This window comes from Podarcis raffonei, chromosome 7, assembly GCF_027172205.1.
Source record: "Podarcis raffonei isolate rPodRaf1 chromosome 7, rPodRaf1.pri, whole genome shotgun sequence".
In the NCBI taxonomy this organism is placed as follows: Eukaryota; Metazoa; Chordata; class Lepidosauria; order Squamata; family Lacertidae; genus Podarcis; species Podarcis raffonei.
Genome location: NC_070608.1, coordinates 14,137,508 through 14,161,753, shown reverse-complemented (window position 1 = coordinate 14,161,753; position 24,246 = coordinate 14,137,508). Strand labels below are relative to the sequence as shown.

The 24,246-nt window shown below is 41.2% G+C and overlaps 1 protein-coding gene across 2 annotated transcripts; it reads right to left on the bottom strand.

Annotated features, from left to right (window-relative positions):
• On the bottom strand, nucleotides 1–23,238 carry TMEM65 (transmembrane protein 65). Of its 2 annotated transcripts, XM_053395358.1 has the most exons (8): nucleotides 22,388–23,238; nucleotides 14,987–15,067; nucleotides 6,649–6,693; nucleotides 5,924–5,991; nucleotides 5,554–5,608; nucleotides 3,135–3,177; nucleotides 2,136–2,241; nucleotides 1–1,505 (listed from the first exon to the last, which is right to left on the bottom strand). In XM_053395358.1, the coding sequence occupies exons 1-8, from the start codon at nucleotides 22,770–22,772 to the stop codon at nucleotides 1,407–1,409; spliced, it is 882 nt and encodes a 293-aa protein (XP_053251333.1). In that variant the 5' UTR covers nucleotides 22,773–23,238; the 3' UTR covers nucleotides 1–1,406. The 2 variants fall into 2 exon arrangements, with proteins under 2 accessions (XP_053251333.1, XP_053251335.1); XM_053395360.1 differs by lacking the exon at nucleotides 14,987–15,067 and having other exon boundaries at nucleotides 22,388–23,234.
• Nucleotides 23,239–24,246: the final 1,008 nt, after the last annotated feature.

Sequence of the window (24,246 nt, the reverse complement as noted above, 5' to 3'; positions counted from 1 at the left end):
TTAATGAAAAGTGATCAAGTTTATTTATTTAAGTTACATTTTGCACACATGATCCACACATCCAGACCAAGTCTAGACATTTAAAAGGCATTCCAAGACACAGCTGAAGTAACATTCTGCCCCAGTTAGTATTCAAAGAAACAAGGATAGTGAAAATTACTTTCAAATTCCTGAAGCAGGAGACTTCCAGAAGTGGCACACTGAAGTCTGTTTCTCACTGAAGGCAACACAGTTTAAAGAGCTACATCCTTTCAAGGCTTCATCTTACTTTGCACTAATTCTAAACACATCTGAACTCCACTTTTCCCCTATCAAAGTGCACTATACACTGCTTTTTCTCAGCCTGCACACACCAAGTGCACAAAGTGCTCTACAAATACACATGATTCAGCAAACAATAGACCCTTATCTTGTTGGGGGTTCCCCAGACGCCTAGAATCGATGAATGAAATTCAGATAAAGGTTTTCTTTCATTCTTTTGGAGAGGCATGGAAGGAGGGCAGCATACACACACTAACTGAAATGAAGCCCAATTTTCAAAAATATTGTTGCTACACCCACACAAAGAACTGGCCTCCTGGTGCTGATGAGCACTATCATTAATTGTTGTTTTGCACATTTTTCCAGCTCCAACTATTGAGCAAACCCCCATTTCCTAACTGTAGCCCGTGTTACATGTAAGTTACTAAGATTCCAACTTTTAGGACTCTCCTGATCTCAGATGCCAATTTGACAAGATCAAGAATGAATTCCAAGCAGTGTTTATGGAGTTTGAGAGAGGGACAGCACCTGAAACTGCAATTGACCTTTAAGTGTCTCACTCTAATTGCCTCATTATTCAGCAAGTATCTACACCCTATTTCAAATTTTGCATTATTCAAACAAGTCTTGCTATTCAGTCATACAGTGTGCAACTGGTGACCCAAAATGAATAAAAGTAAGACATGATTCCTCCTAAAGCCACCTGTCACCTAGCTTCACTGAAAGGCCAGAATGGAGAGAACGATGGGCATCAAAGGGAACTTGTGCCATGCGTTTGCAAATGCTAAGTAAATATGCAAACTCCAACCCCATACAGTACATTGATGGCAAGCACTGAAAGTAATAATCCTTATAAAAGATAGAGGCAAAAGAAGGGGGGGGGGGAATGGTAAATGCCAACTGCCGGTGTAAGTGAAACACACACACACACACACATCAACAATTTACATTTTAAAAAGGAAAAACCCTTATAAAAAGATGTACTAGAACAAAGCCACAATAAGTTAGTGTTTCCATAAAATGGCATGCTGTTTTGTTCCCCATTCTATACATTGTTACTGTCTGCTAAATGCTAAGTATTTTGACAGCATAGTTGTATAATTGAGGTACATTAGTTTATATAGATCTTAAGCATTGTAAAAAGGTTAATTTTTTTCTTCCAGTTTTTTTTCTTCTTCATCTCCCAAGAAGAACAATGGAAACATTCCTAAAAGGCAGCCAATGGTCACTCCAATAGCCTTACCCTATAAAACACAAAGAAAAATGGGTCACTCACAATTTAGTTATGAAGGCTACCAGATTTCAGGTCCAACAACATGAACAGGAAGTAACAAGCAATGAACCTCATTTCTATTATCCTTCTCGTTCCCAAATATTTGCTGCAGAATTTACATTCTGAGAACCTCTATGTGCATCTTTAAAAGAGTTTATTCCCACAATAATAGGGAGTGGGGTAACATGCACATTGTATCTCCACAAGTTCAAGTGTTCAGGAATAATCTGAATACTGGAGTTGCTGCTTTTCATAGTCTCATGACCATCTAGTCATATTTCCCTTACAGCTGCCTTGCACTTGCCAAAACTACTTGTTGCCAAAGCGGCAAAAAGTATAAAAGGATTTAACAGAAACACGTAAATGCAGAAATGGGAAGCTATCACTTGTATCTATAGTGTGCCTACTATGGTCATTATATCTGCAGAACAAGCCACATGTTAAATGCCCCTAAGATCTCAAAATTCTGAGAGCACTTAGCTTTTTCCAGCTGACTTGAATTCTTATCCAAGGTGCTACTGCACTACACTGTGTCTACTGTTTGTTTAACCTCTCACTAACCAAAACTGTACACAACAAAACAGACACAACATAGACTCACCACGTGCGCACTGAGGCGTGTTTGCCACATGTCAGCTTGTTTGGGCGTTAGATCAGGAATGGAGAGGCCCAACCTAGAGGCCATAGCTTCAATATAACCTGCAAGTCTTGGAGAAAAAAAACCCAAAAATATTTTGAGCACAATAAAATGAAATATAGTAGTTACAGGGTGCTCGGTTTCTGTTGCTTGTGGAAATGCAGCGAGCAATTCTGCCTCCTGAACATATGCCAAACCAGCACTTTGGTAAGCCATTCGAGCTTAAGAGAGACTATTTCAATACTAATACAGTCATACCTCATGTTACGTTTGCTTCAGGTTGCACATTTTCAGGTTGCGTCCCGCGGTGACCCGGAAGTACCAGAAAGGGTTACTTCCGGGTTTTGCCGCTCGTGCAGACGCGCAAAATGACATGCGCATGCACAGAAGCTGCGAATCGCGACCCGCGCAGATGCAGGTTGCGTTCTGCTCATGTTGCGAATGGGCCTCTGGAACGGATCCCGTTTGCAACCAGAGGTACCACTATACATAAAACAGTTGTGGCTCTGTGTCAAGGGGGAGTTGATTCTATGGCTTATAGGTTGGGAAATAGTTTAAAGGGCTGATTTGAAACTTGGCAGTATAGGTGAGGTAAGCCTATGGGTGATCCATGCCAGATTTGGGGTAGAAAGGATAAACTTTTAAGGCACTCTGGCATGTAACAGGTGCTGTGCCCTTTTGTTGGGATGGTTTCTCCAGAAAGCTTTCTTGTTTCAACTGCAATTGGGGGGGGGGGGAGAATGGTTGGTTGTGAACTGACAAATCTGAGACTTAGTTCCACTACTCTGCCACTGCCAGCCATTCAGCTCCAAGGTAGTGGTAAAGCGGGAATTAACCACAGAGCAGGAGACTACACTAAACAGCCCCCAGAGCTATTGTTGGGAAAGTAAATATTGGCATTTGGTTAACCACTGTAAGAACAAGATACTGGATCAGAGACTACAAAACATAATTAAGACTTACCCTAATCCAGCTAAGTCCGAGACAAGATTTCCCAAGGCAGCAGCTAGATATTAAAGAATCACAAGCATTGTAATGCATCTATTAATAAAAGAACAATACACTACACAAATGCCAACAGTTTTATTTCATTTAATGGTTCAGAATCCAGAATTATACCTAATATTATTTGCTTGCTTGAAACCCTTTATAATGCACCTTTCTATAAAATATTCAAGGATCTTACAATCAAATATGTATTAGTACAGAATACAAACAATAATCTTGAAGAACCTGTAGGAGAAGAACAACTTGAGAATGGTAACCTACACAATTAAAACAGGAAATTTCCAGCAATGAGGGTACCGGAAGCAGGGCCTTAGAAAAGGAATGAAATTGTCAGGTAACACAGAGAGGAAGGTAAATCTGGAATTTTGGTTTCAGGCCATTTAAAGCTTTAACGGTCAAAAACAGCACCTTGAATTGAACTTGGAAAGAAACTGGTAACCAAGAAAGCTGGTACAAGAGCAGGGTAATACAGGAGTGGGGAATTTCTAAGCTATGAACCTAACTGGATAAGCCAGGCCTCCCCATTACCAGGCCATTTTGGCCAAGCCATGTCACGGTGTACTGCCCTGCACCTGTGGGGTGATAAAGTCAGGGATGAGCCAAAAGGTGGTTATCCTTTACAATACATTCTGAAGCATATCATTTGGCTGATTATGGAGGCTTCAAAGCAGTGCAGGCTGGCTCTCTACAAGCACAGAGAATCAATTGATCAGTGTGGCTTTGAATAGAATGAAAAAAATGTCTCTCCGATGCTCTTATAAGCTTCTCCATGCATCACACTCTAAAAAGAGTAAGAATCTAGGATGCAATTGTATGTTTGACCACTTCGAGATTTTTGGGGTGAGTGGTGAGTTCTATATCATGTGTACATCAGCACTGGCAATCTACAGGGGAAGGTATAGACTGAAAGATGTAGCAAGCAGCACATTTACAGTACTCAGGGGGATGTGAAAACATACTTTCTCACATACACACAACAGCAATAGCTCAGTGACAGAGCATCTGCCTTGTACACAGAAGGTCACAGTTTCAATCCCCAGCATCTCCAGAGAAAGACTCCCTTTCTGAAACTCTAGAGCACTGCTGCTGTCAGTCAGTGAAGATAATGCTGAGCTGGATCTGATTCAGTATAAAGCAGCTTCCTATGTTCCTAGTTTCAACGCTTCTGCAAAACCAACTTCTATTTCTATAAGCATGTTAATCTTGCTATGAAAGCTGCTTGCATTATTGAATTTAAAATCTATCATGAATATTTGCCTCCAGGTTCAGAATTAGCCAGTCAATCCTTTTGGATGAAAAAGTTCTAAAATTTAAAAGGAGACTATTCAATAATACTTCACACTTGTGACTTTAATATGGCTGCCACTCTTTCATCTTAAACAGAGACACTTTGTTTCAAGTGTCATGGAGAAAACAATTTTTTTTTGTTGCTCTCTTGGAACAGTTTGGAAGCGCAAATAAAAGAATATTTTGCAAAGTGATAACTTATTTATTTATAGAACTTATATACCAATAAACACTCAAAGTGGCTTTAAACTAATAATAATAGTAATGATGATGGTCGTGGTGTCAGTTAAAACTATTTAAGAAGAGAAAACTAGGAACGCAAGAGGCAAATGTGAGATCTGTTTCCTGCATGGATTCAACCTCTTGAGCTGTTTAAGCATGTAGGAAATGCTTAACTCAGGGGTCAGCAAAGTTTTTCAGCGGTGGGCCGGTCCACTGTCCCTAAGACCTTGTGGGGGGCTGGACTATATTGGGGGGGGTGAACAAATTCCTATGTAAAAACACCAGGCAGGCCCCACAAATAACCCAGAGGTGCATTTTAAATAAAAGGACACATTCTACTCATGTAAAAACACGCTGATTCCTGGACCATTCGAAGGCCGGATTTAGAAGGCGATTGGGCCGAATCCGGCCCCAGGCCTTAGTTTGTCTACCCATGGCTTAACTCTTTTGTCCCCAAATCTTTTCCAGCCCCAATCACCTTCCCAAACAGCTTTTTCACCCATAAGGACCCCTAACCATCCCAGGTGAAACTGGACCTCAGGGAATGTGATTTAGAAGTACAAACAGGAGGAGAGGAGTTAAGCAGCCTCTCCCCAGCTGCCTCTCCTTGTGGTTATACACAGCCTGCTTAGGATTTTAAAATCATGGCAGAAAGATTCATGGAACTTTAATGTGCAGTTTTTGCATAAGAACTGGGTTTCTGTAAGATTATCTGGTAACCAAATTTCCATCTGGCACTACAAAGTTCAATCATCAATCAGCAGCTTTTTAAAAAAATGACCTAGTGTGCACAGACACATTCGTAGATTAGTGGACAGCTATAGCAAAATTGCCATGGACAGTCAGTCAAGCATAGATTACTTACCTGCCATAGTAGAAATTCCAAGGACAATTCCTATGGACAGTTCTATTTGTGTGCCCTAAAAATAAAGAGAATATAAACTTTCATTAAAATCTATACATTCATTAACAAAGGCAAGGTTACAGAAGTTGTTTATTTACAAAATTAAGACATTAGGAATAGCAAGCTCTCTGCCATCCAATTCTCCCAGAAACTTTAAAAGACAACATACATAAGGTTACATCTATTATAGCAATACAGTATGCTAAAACATTACTTAAAATAATAAGTCTTTCTGAAGCTAGCGTTACACATGTTATCATATCAAGGTAACTGGATACCAAATATAACCCAGCACAAAACAAGCTTGAGACCAAGGAGCAACATGACTTACCGCAGCAATCATAATTGCATTATCAAAAAATCCAAACCCTACAAAAGGTATTGCATTGTGGAAGAACACTAGAAGAAAGAGACACATGTGTGAGGAGTGCTTTCAAATGCTTGCAAATTCATACATGCAGACTACTGTTCAATTCTCCATTTTCTACAATTTGAAAAAACTCCCATATGAACTGTGATGTTTGAGATCACAGAAAAGGGATATGGAAGCCTCTTTCCATGTATAACTCACCACACAGCAACTACCAGCACATTGTACACAGTGCACTACAAAAATCAATGCAGCTGCTATAGGCCCAGTTAATCTGGAGTTGTCATCCCTCCCCCCCCCCGAAAATTGTTATATATGGGAAGGGTTGTGTTGGGTAGGGAAATCTGATAATAAACATTAATCAACAATTTGCAAAGATTTGGGTGAAACATCTTCATCTTCTCTGTCATATTTCGTTTCTGTCCCTTCTAACCACACTCTCCTCACATCACAGCTAAAGGTAAAACTTACTAGTAAAAATTATTTTTGTAAAGATAGTCAGATTTATGGTGTTACTCATAATTTGGGGAAGCAAGATTTAGAATTCTATAATGTTCTGACTCAAGCAGCCCAATGTACTCTCATGTATTCAACTGTATGCCTTGCATTGGCCTCGAGAGAAATGTTCCAAGTATTAGAGAGGCTTTCTCCACAGTTAAGCTTCTAAAAAAATAGACATAATTTACCATGTTTCAGTTGTCCAGTGGATGGTGGCGCAACTTCCAACTTCTCTAGATAAGTAGAAAAATGTGATTAAAGAAAAGCATTATAACCACACATATTTGAACATCTGTTCTCTTTGAACAGCATAGTGTGAAATCCTCATTTCATAGAAAATTTAGCTTTCTTCATATATGGTGCGTTCGCAAGCTACTGCGCAGAAAACTGCAGCTCGGTAGCTCACTGCAGTCTTCTGTGAGTTTCAGATCCATGCTCTCCTTTGATTAAACAAAAGCATGCTAACAGAACTATACACTTATGCACGCTAATGAAGCACCATTTAACAAAATAATTGACTTTATATTCATTTGCTTGATCATCTGAAACACTGAATAATATTGGCTAAAATACTCAAATTACATTGTCACTAGTGCAGGGGTGCCCAACTGCTGACTAATTGAATTCTCCCAGCTTGTATGTACCGTAATTGATCTTGAAAAATCCAACCTTTAGTCTCAGCATATGATAGGGTACATGATTATGCTGTTGCCCCTTTATTAGAATCCCACAATTTAGGAATATGGAAGGATATTAGGCAACATACAGAGACCGTTTAGACTTTTCAAAAGAAGAAATAAAACTTTAAAAACATGACACATTGGAGAGGCTGTGACAGACTGGTTGCAGTATCATCAAATAAATGATTTGTTTAGACAGGATAAATGGAGGGGTTTTATGACCCAAAGCTCACAATTTGAAAGAGATCACTGAGAGTAGGGAAAAATGATTTCCAAAATGTACAAGTCACTATTAGAATGGGAAACAAAAGATGAATTGGTAAAATCAGCTATAATTCACTGGGCAAGAGATATAGGTCATAATATAAAGATGAGTGCATGGGAGAAACTATGGGAAAAAGATTTAAATTTTAACATATTGAGGGAGAATTTTATGGAAATGATTTACAGGTGGTACCTGACACTGAGTAAACTAGCTAAGATGCATAAATCTGAATCAGATATGTGTTGGAAATGTAAAGAAAAAGAAGGTACTTTTTATCATATGTGGTAGACATGCAAAACGGTTAAGACTTACTGGGAGATGAAATATAATAAACTGAAAAAAAATGTTGAAAAAGACATTTGTTAAAATCCCAGAAGCTTTTCTTTTAGGTATAATAGACGTAAGTATATTTAAAAATTGGGGGGAAATAGAATATGTAGCAGAAAATAATAATAATAAAATGAACCATGAAAGGGAGAAGGTAAAATGAAAATAATTGTGTGTTTTACATCTAGATTGTTATTGTTTCAATTGTAAAAATGGAAATGATAAATACTTTTTAAATAAATATCACAATTTAAGTTACCCCATGGCCTTTAACTCTCAAGCACCCTACCATAAACAAGGAGTGGCTAAAATGTATATTTTCATAGAGACCACTTACTACCCTTAAGTGCTCTTGATAAAATCGGTTATCTGAAGATTTGAACACTACCCAATACCACAAAAAGATGTTATATTGCTTACAAGAAGAAATCTCCAACACTGGTTAGTGGTACAAACCCAATTTCCTGCCACAAGAAGAACGTTACACTAACATTTACGGATTTTTAAGCAACACTCTGCAACTCAAAATACATTGGATTAAAGTGATAGGAGACTGAGGGGGTCATTTAAATGATATCCTACTGCTAGGGTGTTAGTAAACAAATAAATATTAAGCCTTCAGTAAGGAAGAAAATTGCAGCCTAAACAAAACACAAAGCATGTACCGGTAATCCAAAAGCAGGAATTGGGTTAACAGTTCTTATAGCAGCAACAGTTAGTGTTTTGCAAAAAATTATGAAAACAACCACATGATTAATGGTACAAGTAGGTTAAATCACATTGTGTGCATAGCTGTACAGAGTACATTCGGTGTAGTGTAGTTCATAATGTGTGTTGATGTTTAGTGGGGGGAAATTTACCAGATGCCATGGGACCAGTCACTGTGTCTCAGCCTAAAGTAGCTGGGTTGCTGTGAGGACCCCTTGAGCCTCTGAGCTCCATGGAGGAAGGGAGGGATACAACTGTTTTATAGTCCAAAAGAATAAACTATGAAGGGGTGTATACCTTATTTTATAAACAAAGACACTGGAAAGACAACTGGCTCTAAGCAAGTGTATCCTACATATACAGACTGAAGGATCATCTTACCTGAAGTTAGTTTCTGTGCCTCAGATCCATCAGTTCAGAACACAGAATATACAGTACGTAGTTTTTCTCCACCTGCCTGTCAAGGCAAAGCCAGCAAATCACTTGCCAAGATACTATCAGGACAGTGAGAGATTTAATTACCCCATATTGAACAAAATATATCCCTGTGTCTGTCAAAAAGGAGCTTTATTCAAGAGCCCATAAAAGCAAATGGCACTATGTGGTAGAAGACATCTGGACTGGTGGATAAGATGCACAGAAACCAGATCAAGTTAATTTTAACTTTATTTAAGCAACTGAAATATTACAAATACAGCATGAGAACTACTTAAAGGTTTGCCCAAGGGAGAGTCTCATTTCTAGGTTTCACTATAGCAGTTAACATAAACAGTCCATATCGAGTAAACATCTATTGATTCTCAAACACATGCTTTTCCCCACTGATATTTTTAGAAACAAGAAACTTCTTCCTCTTTTTTTAGTATTGTGCTTCATTCAAATGTACTGATTTAACTCCTTACCAGGTACCATTTTTTCCTGCCAAAAGTAACCCCCAAACTGCAGGCACACCATAATAAAACTTTTTCTAGCATGCCTACAAAGATATGTAAGTTAGTCATATATACCGTATTTTTCGTCCCATAGGACGCTCCGTCCCATAGGACGCACCTAGTTTTTGGGGGGGGAAATAAAGGGGGAAAAATTCCCTTTATTTCCCCCCAAAACCAGGTCGGGGAACAGCGGTATGGCGGCGCTGCGCCTCCCAGCTGTCCCCCGAGCTTGTGGGGCTGGCCGATGTCTGCCCGGCGCGCTCTGCTTCAGGGCGCCCCGCGTGCTGGGCGGCAGGCTGCTATCCGCAGCGTGGGGAGCCCTGCGGGAACTCCCGCAGGGCTCCCCACGCTGCGGATGTCTGCATGGCGCGAGGGGCGCTCTGCTTAAGGGCGCCCCTCGTGCCGGGTGGCAGGCTGCTATCCGCAGCGTGGGGAGCCCTGCGGGAACTCCCGCAGGGCTCCCCACGCTGCAGATGTCTGCCCGGTGCGAGGGGCTGCTATCCGCAGCCTAGGGAACCCTGCGGGAACTCCCGCGGGCTCCCCAGGCTTGCTGATAGCTTCCTGAAGCCTGGAGAGCGAGAGGGGTCGGTGCGCACCAACCCCTCTCGCTCTCCAAGCTTCAGCGAACGCCTGTATTTGCCCCATAGGACGCACACAGATTTCCCCTTCATTTTTGGAGGGGGGAAAGTGCGTCCTATAGGGCGAAAAATATGGTGCTTGCTTTGTTTTCAAGATGCTGCTGACTATCCATGTACTATTATTTCATATTACTTTATGGACACTGCTTAGATTTTTTTTTTTAATTAGGCAGTTCATAGTTGTTTTCTTAATAAAAATAAAATAAATAATGGCTGCATGAGGGAAGATATCTTTTCATGAAATTAATTCCTCAAGAATGGTAAATATATAGTCTAGCAATGTCATCCTTTTGGTATCCTCTAAGATGTACACAGCATCACATAGTACAATCGTTTTCAAATTGTTTTAAGGGGATGGTTACCTACACACTTACCAGAGGATCTTCAATAAGAAGATTGGTAACAAGCTTCCCTAATAACAACTTGCCCAATACCAATGACTTTTCCTAGAATTCCTTTTTGCTACAGGACAGTTGGCTATGTTGGGAGCATGCTCAATTTATTCAGGGCATAGACTTGCACCCTAGAACATGGTAAGTATAAGGCATAGTGGGGTTTACCAAACGTTCACTGAATGATTTGCAGTAAAATCAGAAAGTTTCTAATTGCTAACCCTACAATAGCAACAGGGTTCTTCCTTTTTAATTTAAAATTAGGCTGTTAGGAACCCTGATGGTCTGTAGAAACTCAAAAGCAGTTCATCCCAGTATATAACTCATAGGGCAGAGTAGGCAATTACCTCTGTCTCTGGTGCCCCATTTTGTACTATGAATCCTGCCCAATAGAAACTGCTCATTGGCCTCACCTCCCCAGGGGCCAGACAGGAGCGGGTTGGCTCTGAAGAGCCAGGCTGCTCCCACTTCTCTCCGTGCCAACACAACCACACTGTATCACATATCAGCAGTACAAAGATGCTGTAACCCTAATTTTCTTCACCCCTGCTTCCCCAGCAAAAGGTCCCAATAATTCACTCACACTGATCTTGCAGTGATAAATCTAGATAGATTTCATTTTTCTCAAAGCTCAATAATTTTGACAACCCACAGTGACAGCAGGAGCATACAGAATAATTTGGTAATCGCAGGATTAAATTTTTGCACTTGCAATTCTGAAAACTTCTGCAAGTGTTCACCATAAAAGCTTAGAGATGCCTTTGTTTCAGATAGGCACATGACGGTACTAAGAGGTATAACATTTCAAGTTGAAAAGGGGGGGTGGCTTAATCAAGAAGAAAAAACTATCAGACCATTTATGGCTGCTTTTCAGCCTGTCAAATCAAATCATATTTAATGTCAATTCAAATCATATTTTGTTCCATTTTGGAACAAACTGCTCTATTTTCCTAAAGGAAGAAAAAGCTTCAAATTTGTGAGCAAAGGATAGCTCCTAGTCTACATACACACATTTGGGAGGCCTAAATTTGGATCCTTTGATGTCTACCTCTATCAACTGTTAGCATTGTATCTTCTAAGTATTCTATCACCATACCAATATGAAAGGCCACATATCCCATTCATTGGAGAACTGCACATCAGAATTTGAAAGACTGCTCCCCTTTCATCATTTAAACTGGAGAAAAAGATAGCAAGCTGTCCCCATCATCTTAACTAAGGATGTTGAATGTTCAGGTGGGAAATAAACTGATCTGAACAGTTCAAAAAGGAGCTCTCGAAATTTCTGCTGGGCTTTTTTACCAGGTTATAAACAGATTACAATAGGTTGCTCAGGTACTGCAAAAACCAGTTGTTTCTTTTCCAATAAAATTTTATGAGCAACACATAAGTTACCATTATGAGAGCTTCAGCAATATGCTGGAAATTTAGCATCACAAGTAGTGCATTATGAACTTACCAAGTTCATACCAGTTTTATCTAACTTAAAATTGAGACCACAAATTCAGGTTAACCAAGCTAGCTTGCCAGCTTAAAAATTATTTCTAAGTATTTTTATACCCCCCTTTTAATCATATTCCCAGGATAATTTACAAAAATAATAAATAAGATGTAAATACAAAAAGCAAGCTAAAAGACGCAAAATCATAAAAGTGGCATAAAACAGTCAGCAGGATCAGGAAAGTTTTGGAAAGGGTCATTAAATGGACAATAAGCATTCTGCAACTGGGGTGCCACAATCAAGGCAGCTTCCTCTTTGACTTCCACTCACTTTACCTCAGATGGTACATGCATTCCACTCAAGATTTTTATGTACAGTCCTTCAAGAACTCTGGTCCTTAAACTGCTCTTTGTTCTCCTCAATCACAGTCAATGTTTCCACTGCATGATTAAACTGGTACAGACTGGACTGTTTTTGACACTACATTACTAACAATAAAGTGGTGAACAGGATAATAGAATTGTAGCTACAAATACAGTTCTTCTTTATTAATGAGAAGCCAATAATCAGTGTTTTGGTTCTTCCATTTCAGAGTTCAAAACTATCCTTTCAAGAATCATATTTAGTCTGAACTTAATTACAAATATTCTAAGAGTGCTATTCACAATATGAAACTGGAAATACTTGTCTGAACTCAAAACGGGGGGGGGCAGTGTCAGATTAAGCAACACATTAATTTACAAAGAACTAAAAAACTGATGAAGTATAAATGAACCTGATTAAAAGAAAAGCTATGTCTGCCAACATAATTGATAGACTTAGATGCCAAGAGTATACAACTTGCATAGCAGGATCCTACAGAGATTACAACATATTTGTCAAGCATCTCAGCAGTATTTAGACAGCTAAAAGCCCACACACAAGATAGCTCTGTATTAAAACTAAGGTCTGACAAAACAAATCAGATACAACAGATATTTGCTCTGAACGTCTGTTAAATTATTCAAATATCACAGCAAATAATTTCTCTGAATCTAGTGTTGCTCTCCATCCTCCCTGGCACACTGGAGAATGCAGTGTATACAGATAGGACCACAGAGTTACTAGCAGCAGCCCAGTAAGAACTAGCACAGCATTGACACTTTCACTCCCATTTTACCTTAAAAAGTTGGTGGAATAGAGTCTAAAACTTAGTGGGCTTGAGCAAGTTATGGAATGCAACAGAGATGTAAGAGGAATTAAATCCAAATGTTATCCTGATTCCCATTAACCCAACGAGGGGTTCTTCCGTCCCTCCAGTCTCACACCATCTGCTATGGTCCTATGCTTTACTAAAGCATTTGTGGCTGCTTGTTTGATTTCCAAATCCTACATATAAAGGGCTATGTGCCTATATCACATGTATTTCTCTTGTTGCACAGATCCACTTCAAATCATGGTTTCACAATTTTACTCTGCTCTTGTAACGATGTTTAATTTTGTAGTGTTATGCTACTATGCTATAGAATGTATTGTTCCTTATTGTTTTCCTTTATGGAAAACAATAGTTGTTTTTTTTAAAGTCAAATATCAAGAAGAGAATTAAATACAAAGTTTAACTTGACAAACAAAATAATTAGAACACAATCCTTAGGACACACCTCTGCTAAAATTGTGTATTTTCTCAGAGATTCACCAAACAATATTGCCTTTCTTTTTCTCTTGTCTCTTTCAATTCTTTTTCTATTCCTTCTTTTCTCTCATTTTTTCTATTCCTTTTTCTCTATCCGTCCCTCCCTTCCTCTTTTTCCTCTCTTTTTTTGCCTCTAGATTATTGTTTTAGTCTAGACAAAAAATTTTTTTGGGACAATAGTCTTTGTATTTGTCTTTATAAACCCTAATAAAAATTTATGTATGAAACAATACTGCCTACATTAATGATTTTGAAACTAAGACCATCTTTCCCATTCTAGATGTCACTTTTTCGGTCTGCACACAGGTAGTAGAAGTAGTACTGTAGAAGTATTTATCAGACATGAAAATTTGACCATTTTACCCCCTAGAAATAGGGAAATGAATCACATGCTCCTCATGACTCATATACCATGACAAGGAGAAATGCTTTTTTAAAAAATGACATTTAGCCACTGTTCAGAAATAAAATACTGAACTATGGTTAAGTCTTGGCCTTGCACATTCCTCCTCCTGTGTATGTGGCAAACCAGTTTGCTATTATATCCAATTACGGCTTCGATTTTTGCATAGCCATAGCTTGCTGGTTTGAATCCAATAGCAAATGATGAAGTACCTAACTAAGCAGAACAAGTATGAGAATGAGGAAGTCAGAGATTTATTCAAAGCACCATGATTAAACTACACTGCGCTAATTCTTTATAGCACAACCACACTTGGAACATGGTTTAAAATTCTGATTGGTGTATATCCAAGATACTCCCTCATCCTCATAAGAGAAAGGCTTTTCTCCTTCAAGCATAATATTAGAATTTGAGTTATCCAAAGAAATTAGTTGGTAGAAGATTTGGGACAGGTAAACGTACTTTTCATACAATTCATCACTAAACTATGGAATGCACTGCCACAAGATGTGGTGATAGGTATAAGGTAAAAGACTTCAGAACCTCTCACCATAAATTTGTCTTTCATGGCTATGAGTCATGATGGCTAAATGGAATTTCTGAATTCAGAGACAGAATGAGTGAGTTCCAGGAACAAGCCACAGAATAGCTGCTCTATGATTGAGATAACTAATTGGCCACTATGAGAAATAGAACACGGGATCTATATTTGGTTTGATTCAGCAGGACTCTTCTTAAGCTCACCTAACTATGGTGTATTATGCCATAACAATCATTTTGTGACTGACACCCACAATGCTCTCTCAAAAATAGAAATATGTCCAATGGTCCCCCCAAAAAATGGCAACCCCTGAAACTCATTATAGTCATATGCTAATGCAAATGGAAACAACTATGGCCATTTCTGTTAAACATTCCAGGTTACACAAAACAAACAGGATAGCATGTTTATGTAAGTAGATTTAATGAAACAGCAGCATCTATTTTGCATCATATCAAAACCATGGTTCACCTAGCACCTATTTAGACCATGCACGTTTATGTAGCAAGTAGAGAAGTTTACTGTACCCCAAGTACTAGTTGGTTCGGGTGGTACTATTTGCTTCAATGGCATCTCAAGTGGTACCAGTGGTTTAGGAAATCTGGAAGCTAAAGTTTTTCAAACGTAAGAAATAAAGTTACATTTCAATGTTAAAAGCCTTTAATATTCATGAATCCGTGTTTTCAGAACTTACTCCAACTACAAACTGTGCAGCATAATCCTATGTATGCTTGCTCAGAAGCAAGTCTAATATTTTTCTGCTATGCCACTGGTATATTTAATGGTCGAGATCTAATTTTAGTCATACTTGCCCACTGAAAACAATGGACTTAAAGCCCACTGATTTCAGTGCATCTACTCCAAGTGTGACCCAATGTGCAAGGTGAAACATTCAGTTTAATTGAGCACCAACAACATTCTGTCCAGTTTATTCTGGTTTTCTTTTTTTGTTGCTCCGCAGCAGATTCAACACATGCCTATATTGTGGTATAATCTGATCCAGCATTATGTGGTGTGCTTTATACTACTTATAAGAGTATTTGCACACACACACGGAACACCACTGGGGTGGGAGAACAGCTTGTGGTGTATAACATTTGGAGCAAGGAAACAATTGGGCACACCAACCTGTTGCTTTGAATTTCAAACCATCAAGGTCTATCACATACACTTGTGTGAAATGGATAGGTTTACCTTATTCCTGAAGAAATTGAAGTAATATGGCATATTTTCCTCTTTCCCAATCTTGCACATAAAAAATAAACTCTGCTAGGTTTACATAGACTTGTCAAATCCTTATGAGACTATTTATAAATTTCGGCAAGTGCAACCAGAAAAAAATAATTTGAGTCAGGATAAATCAAGAAAATATGACAGATGTATCGATAGCTGAACTACTGCTTCTCATATTGGTACAGCTGCTTGCAGAACTACTCTTGCAAGACCACAGCTATGTGCTTGCCTTCTTACTGCTCCTTTGAGGGAAGAATTGTCTATTTTCCTCCATGCACATCAATTAACTGCTCCTGCCCAAATCTACAAGTTACTTGGCCAGCATCTTTAAATTTTATTCATTAGATACTTGGGTTTCAGACAACCTAGAGGTCATTTTTACCACAGGTGAGCAAAACAGCTGCTATTTATAAACCTATTTTTAGCATTTCTTTGCCCCTTTCCTCCTTTCTACTCACAATCATTTGCATGACTGATACAACAGGAAAATAAACAAACTACCAGAGATGGAAAGGGTCTAAGGCCATCACAGATAATGACTGGCTACCAAAGGAGGTAAATTCTTGGTAGCTCTATACTTTGAAGATCTATGCATGGGATACTCAGGGATACTGGTTTTCCAGAATATTTTAAATGGGAATATTTACTGGAAATTAGGCTGTTGTAGGAGACTATTTTCTGATACCCTAGGGAGTGATCTAATTTAGCATCCTTAGTATTTAGAAAAACAAAGCTAAAACTTTGAAACTGTCACACTAGCCTAATATTTCTTTGCATCTGACATCCATTCATTGTTTCTAATGAATTTATGAAATATAATATTTTCCAAAGAAAAATAAAGCATTGGAAATGTTTCACCTTGCATCATTGTGGAGTCTGTGCAGAGTGTGTTGAATTTTATGAATCTGAATAAAGAGTGTGAACAATAGTCTCTCAAATTAAATATTAAAAGTCATAGTAACAGGTATATAGTGGCATTGTATTTAGCATTTAAGCACCTCCTGTTAATCCTGCATGACTGATCTCACAATAAAAAGGCAACTCCTGTAACTCTTTAATAACAAATAATTATACATAGTCTTGAAAGAGATACTATTGCCAAAACAGAAGACAATGCACTATTACAAAAAACAGCTTTGTTAGTTCTGTGATCCAATCTAGTTCTGAGTCATTGTCATCATGTCATTCCCCAAAATAGCACAACTTTATGAAAGCTGTGTAACTGTTCCAATTTTTCATGCCAGAACAAGTGTTACTTAAGTCATCTGAGCTAATCTAAATTAGAAATCTTTAGTTCATGTGACCTTTTAACCAATGCTGTTTCGCTACCCTTTAGTCATTTTGAGATAAAATTAATGTTTGTATAGAAACAGTTGTATAGTTTTACAGATGCTGGCCAGCAGTAATTAAAAATTCTACTTTGATCTCACCATGCAAATATGGTCAGAGAGATATGAATGCAGCACTAAATAAGAGCAAAGAACATTTAGCTCATAAGAACCATCTACCAGAGAGTCACAGTAACTTTTTAAAGGGAAAGACAACTCCTAAGGAATATGCATACCTCCCAGCCCCTACTCCCTGAAGTTAGATGGGCTACTAAGATGTCACAGAAGACTGCAGCAGTACAGTGGTACCTCGTGTTATGGACAGGATCCGTTCCGGAGGCCTGTCCGTAACGTGAAATGCCCAGAACACGAAGTGCTGCATCTGCACAGGCGCACAGTGCGATCTGGCGCTTCTGCACATGCGTGAGCGGCGAAACCGGGAAGTAACCCATTCCGGTACTTCTAGGTTGCCATGGGATGTAACGTGAAAAGGCGCAACATGAAGCGGACGCAACACGAGGTATGACTGTATTAGAAACTCAAATATAAGCTAATCACCAAATGGCAGATTAAACCTAGGTTACAGTCGCCACAATGGAATATCTAGGTGGCCCTTTTTGCAAAATAATAATAATATCAATATTACATTATATTTTAAATAAAAAAATCTCAGTGGTTTACAACACGTGAAAACAGCAAATAAAACAATGCAGAATAAAACCAATTCAAGATTCAAGGAAAATATTTCAGATCCTTCTCTGACATTTTGCTTTCCCACTTCATTTATATACCTGCCCCATAGCAGAAGTACTCTAGGAAGTCAACGTGTGTAGTGGTTAGGGTGTCAGACAAGAACCTGGGAGATAAGGGTTCGAATCCCCAGTCAGTCATGAAGCTCACTGGGTGTCCTTGGGCCAGTCACAACGTCTCAACGTAACTTTCTGGGGGGTGAACCGTATACCCTTTGGTGAAAAAGGTGGGCTATAAATGCAATAAACAAGCTCTTCTGCTTACTTGCTTAAGAAAGCTGGAGGGGTCAGTCAGATGGAGATGTCAGTTGCCAACCTGGCATCCAGAGAACACCACGTGGTCGCAATAGGGTCTGTGCCAGTCACAAAACGCACTCGTGCAGGTACTGCTGTCAGTACTTTGGCTTAATTCAACTGAATGAATTGCCACATCCTCAGGACTGTGTGCCCTCAGACCTCATGTGGGTAAGCTAATTGGCACAACAAAATTGCTATCTCAGAGGCCTCATTTCCACTATAATTTAAGCTCCTAAGACTCTTGACATTTTGTACCTTCTCCATACATACCAACATAAATGAGATGTCACCATTTCTCTCTTATATGCACTGTCCATACCAGTGGGTGCAGGAGAGGGAATTAGTGGAGACCACAAATACTGGCTGACTTGTAAGTCAAGCCAACATTTATGGATCCCAAACAAATGAAGACTGAGAATTCAAAGCATGTCCCCATGAAACACGACAGAGATTCTGAGGTGCAGAACTAATGCTGAATATGACAAATAGGAGCTTCCTTTAGGAGAAAACAACACTGGGACTCTCAACCAGGATCCAGCAAGAAAAGCCTGAGGAAGGCCCCAGAGGAGCAAAAAAAGGGGGGGGAGTTAAAAGCTACTGTCAAGAGAAAAAGCACTGTACACAGACAATTAGCAGGTTAAAAGGTAAAGGTAAAGGGACCCCTGACCGTTAGGTCCAGTCGTGACCGACTCTGGGGTTGCGGCACTCATCTCGCTTTATTGGCCGAGGGAGCCGCTGTACAGCTTCCGGGTCATGTGGCCAGCATGACTAAGCCGCTTCTGGCGAACCAGAGCAGCACACGGAAAGGCCGTTTACCTTCCCGCTGGAGCAGTACCTATTTATCTACTTGCACTTTGATGTGCTTTTGAACTGCTAGGTTGGCAGGAGAAGAGACGGAGCAACAGGAGCTCACCCCGTTGCAGGGATCTGAACCCACAGCACCACCCGTGTCCCTTAATTACAGCTCTGCAAAACAAAGGCTGGAGTGAGGTGGTATACGCATCACATAAGCCTGCATTACAACACCCAAATCAGAATTATTTTTATTTTGTGGAAGATTTAAGCAGGAAAGAATTTTGAAATTAGAATTTTGAAAAATATAGGAAAATTCTGATTGATTCAGAACTGAAGTTACAAATGTAGGAAGTATCTATTTGAGAGTTGTAAGACACAATATTAAAGCTTTGATTTATATTTTTATATATAAGGTTAAGAGTAAACATATATCTGAGGCTAAACAATACCAATGCAACAGATTATGAGTACCTAGCTATGGGCCATCCAAGTGTCCTTTTCAAGGGCATATTTACCAAAGTCATGGCCCAGAGTCAAATGCAAGCTAGTTTCTAAATGTGTATTGTAACCTCAAACCTTATCCAAGAAAGCTTGCTGCTAGTAACCTATAACACTTGAAGAACCTTAAATTTAGCATTTGCTCATTTTTCTACTTTAAAGGTTGCAGTTCTCCAGTCACTTCAGCCTTTCATCTAGGAGACTATCAGCTGGGAACCTGCTATATAACTGAAAAATAGGTGAAAAATCAATGTGAAAGATAACCTTACATGATCTTTAAAGCCATTTCAACCTGATGCTGTCACATGCATGCACTTTGGAACTCATAACAGCTGCTCTTATTCACTATGGAAAAAGCTGAATGGACATTATTCACACTATGATACAAGCCTTTTATATTAAGCAATGTTCCAAAACAAGCTATTTGATGTGCCAGCTCAATGTGACAGAATACATGCTGGAATATTCATGATTTCAAAGAAAACATGCCATCCAATATGCTGGAGGTTTAAAATGCTACCATAACACAATACTACAGAAAACGTAAAAGAACACACCACAGTTACATTTGAACCATGATTTATTTTTTATGTAAACCTGCCCAATAAATTGCAGGATATCTTTAACTTCTACTATTCTGTGGCTCTTCAGTTTGGCTAAACAAATCCTGTTCAACCCTCGTTCCACTTCTATCACCTTCTATTTCATTTCAGTGTTGAATTATAGATTGTAAGCCCCCTAGATAAGAACCTGTCATCTGCGGAGATGCAAAGTCCTGTGAAAAAACCTGGGAAATTTAAATGAAAAAATAAACAAGGAAAAATCTAGCTTTCCCCACGGCTTCACATCTCAACCTCTGTACTGCATACATTGATGGTGCTATATAGACAAATAAAACACCATATTTTTCAGTGTATAAGACTAGGTTTTTTCCCTAAAAAATAATGTCAAAAATTAGGGGGCATCTTATACTCTGGGCCATCTCCCCCCATTTTCTTAAATCTGAGTCCCCCAAAATAGGGGGGGGTCTTATACATGGGGGCATCTTATAGACAGAAAAATATAGTATTATGCTAGATAAGCAAATAAAATACTCTTAACATATACTGGGGTGTAGGCTGAAGTTGACAAGTACAATATCTTCTCCTTTTAGCAAAATCTCTAGTTTTTCCAAAATCTTAACTAAAAGATGGATCCTCAGTCAAGTATATTCTGTTATTCCTATTCCACTGCTTCTGTTTCTTTTATTAACATACAAAATCAACGGGTTGTTCAATATCCATACTTTAGTCTCCATACATCAGCAGTCAAAGCAGTTAGAAAAGTTTTACATTGACAAGATGTGCTGAATCAGTGCAGCTGTCACCTGAAACCCTCACAGAGACTGTCACTAGAAGCAATTAGCACAGAGAAACTAAGGCTAGCAAAAGAGGTATGGTCTCCAAATCTGCAATTTTAGCTCCAAACCATCCCAGTGCTAGTTAGTACCCCTTAGGTCAGATATAGCTCCAATTTTAGTACTTCCATTTCAGTGTTGTGAAACAAGCTGCCATCTACATGCAGTCTCAGAACTATGAAACAGTTTAGTTGGTCATGTGCCCTCCAATCAAATCAATGTTTGTGCTTTTTTCTCTACTGCTGTAGACAGTAGAGTATGCTCTCATTGATTCCCTTTTCATATAAGAGGTTTTTTTTAATTGCCCCATTTATAAAATATTCACATCTTAAATTTATCATAATAGTACTCCTAGGTATCCAAGTTACCATGATCTGTTTCCTGCTTCAGTCTGGACAGTACCAGGCACACACTGCAGGAAAACGGGAAAGCAGAATTTGGATTAAAGCACATGTATACCCACGGGAACACCAATGTCAAGAATGCACCATGACTATCTTCTTGACAACAATCCACAAATGGGACCCAAAGTATTGGAAGCAACCAATTCAAAACACTGGAATTTAACAGAAATTAAAGAATCAAAACTTCACTTGCACAACCCTAAATGTGGCAAGAGAGATCATGCATGTGACCACCCAGTATGTAAGAAGTCACCCCTGTACAACTGCTATCACATGTGCAATTCAGCTTTCTGCACACCTTGCCAAATGCTGGAAAAGCAACATTTGTAATGACAAGCTAAAAGCCACACCTGCACACAACTAGCCATGGGCTAGGAAACCAACATAGGGTGAATACTTTTTTCCCTATATCAGGTTAATGCATGCCTTCAGTGTTTCCATGCCTAGGCCTGGAGGCTCAATCAACCCTCCCTAAACAACATGTTTGTTAAATTGGAAGCTCTGCCTCCCGATGTCAGATGGGTGGGTCCATGAACTAAAGAGAAGCACTTTCCCCATGCAAGTCAGAATTCATTTCAAGCACACAGCCCTAGCCTCAATAGTTTATTTCTAAAGCACGCCCATCTGAATCCCTGTCCCGTTCCACACAAAAGCAGTACCAGACCAAGGCCTCAAACCTGCTTGACAGCCACACCCTCCCCCTTAACCCCACAGTTACAGTGGCTGGTTATGGTTACACAGCATCCCAGGAAAGCCACTCTGTGCTCAGGGGCATTATCCTTGTATCTTGTGCATTCCAGGGCGATATTATCGCACGACGAAGCCGGGTGGAGAACAACGGCCGCTGCCCAAGTTCACGCCAAGCGCCGGCTGCAATCTTTAAGCGGCGGGCAAGGCTTTACTTGGGAGTTAAGCCTCGCTGAACTCCGGGTAAGCGCGTTATAGATACGGAAGGGGAGAAACGGGGGCAACGAGGTCCTCGGTCGATGCGCCAAGTAGGAAAGTTTCGCTGCTGCTGCTTCTTCCTCCTGGCTCCTCTTCTCTCGCTCTCAATTCCGAATACTTGCCTCGGGCGGGGAAGCGGCGCAAAGAAGCAAAGCCCAGCCGAGCTCGCTCGGCGGAGCGCGAGACCCCCCGGGATCTACCAGGGTCGTGGGTTCGAATCCCGCGTCGGGCAGAAGCAGCACCTTCTCCAGGAGCCCTTTCCCTGGCGGTCCCTTTGGCTTACCTTGCGCGATGGCGATGGACTCGAATCGGTGCAGCTCCCTCAGCAGGCAGCTCCTCTCGGTGGAGTGGAGACTGTAGATGAAGTCCCGCGCCCCTTGCGCCGTGTTGAGAGCCTCGATGGGCTCCTTCTTCGGGTGCGTGCCCAGAGACCGCGGGGCGCCCGCCGAGGCCGGGGCAGCGGGAGCCACAGTCCTTCCTCGGAAGGTGCTGAGGCAGCGGCGCTGGCCCGGCACAGGCAGGAGGCAACGGCAGCAGCAGCAGCGGAGGCCCCTCGGCTGCGGAGCCCGGAGGCTGAGGCGGGAAAGCAGCGCGGAGGGCGAGGAGCCGCCGGGCCACCCGGAGCCCAAGCGCAGCGCCAGGCGGCAGCTCAGCCACGTCGACGGCATGCCTCGCCGCCCGCTTCGGAGCGGGGCCCGCCCGCTCTCTCTCGCTACCGGCGCTGGGGAGGCGAAGGGCGGCGCTGCCCTGGCGAGGGGGAGGCGCTGCTCATGGGAGACGCTTTCTCTCTTTCTCGCGGCCGCTCCCTTCGCTGGCTTGGGAAGGGGTTCGAGTCACAGCGGCGGCGGCGGCGGCAGCTCCCTGCGCCGCCTCGAGGAGGCTCCGGGCATCTTTCCCTCCTCCTCCCAGAGCGGGGCGGGCTTCCACGGCTCGCCTCAGAGACTGGTCAGGCGGCGCTGAGGTAAAAGGGGTCGGGGGGGGGGGCAAAGAAGCGCAGCAACAGCGCTGCAAAGGAGACCGTATGCGCGCGTCTGTGCGTGAGGAGAGAATGAGGCAGGGCGGTTCTGCGCAGGCGCCGGTCGGCTCTGTTGAATGGACCGCCTTCTCGTCCTCCCGACTCCGTCCGTCCTGTGGGAAGAGCGAGGAGGCGGCGCTCTCCATGTTTTTTCTCTCTCTCCGTCCCCGCCCACAGCTCCGTCCAGCCTATGGGAAGAGCGAGGAGGCTTCCCCCCCTCGCTCCCGCCCGCCCGCCGATTAACGAACGTTGTGGAGTCTGAGTGACAAGACTGGCGTGCCGCGCCATGCCCCTTGACAGACCCCGGCCGCTCCCTCTCCACCAATACGGCGGCTAAAACTGGTCTCGGTAACCAATCAAAGGGACAGGGTCTGGCAGGGGTTCCGCCTCTCCCAACCCTCAACAGACCACCCTCCTGCCCTTCGTGCAAGATGTGGATGGACTACAGCTCCCATCAGCCCCGGGCTTTCGGCCACAGTGGCCGGGGCTGATGGGAGTTGGAGTCAAATTCCCCACTTCTGTTTCTCGTGCCTCTTTTTGGATGAGTGTTTCACAGACTGCTGTTTTTTTTATAAAGCAAGGGCTCGATCCCAGAATCAGTTAGGATGAATTATGGCTGCTGAGGGTCAGCCTTCTGCATCATGCTGGAGGAAGAAGAGGGGATTGCCCCTGAGCATGTCCAGAGTGGAATCCTGCCTAAAGAAATAACGATTTTCAAAAGTAGGTCACATCTGTTATGTACTGAGTTGAATAGGATCCAAAATGCAGGAGTCTGATTGGTCCTAGAACAATAGGATCCAAAATGCAGCAGTCTGATTGGTCCTAGAACAATGCTGCAGTATAATTGATCTGCAGGAGCCACCCAATCCAGCTCCAGGTGGAAGTGAATCCACAACCTGATTGACCTACAGGAGAATCCCGGAATTAGCCAATCATGTGCAGCCCATTGTGTAAATAATGTATATAAAGCAGATACTGTGGGGGAACTTCCATTTCTCCTCACCACTATGATCTGAATAAAGAGCATGAAATCCACTCTCGACTCCGAGTATATTTCACACCCCTCTAGGATTAAGGGACAAAGATTCCAGGGAAAGTAAGTGTTGCCTCAAATGACTTTGGCCTTT

What these genes read in the sequence shown, in the direction of transcription:
- TMEM65 (XM_053395358.1), bottom strand. Translation starts at nt 22,772, where the DNA reads ATGCCGTCGACGTGGCTGAGCTGCCGCCTGGCGCTGCGCTTGGGCTCC. An exon ending in CGAACCAACTAGTACTTGGG is followed by an intron (nt 6,694 to 14,986) that starts GTACAGTAAACT and finishes CTACTTATCTAG; the next exon opens with AGAAGTTGGAAGTTGCGCCA. An exon ending in ATGCAATTATGATTGCTGCG is followed by an intron (nt 5,609 to 5,923) that starts GTAAGTCATGTT and finishes CTTTATTTTTAG; the next exon opens with GGCACACAAATAGAACTGTC.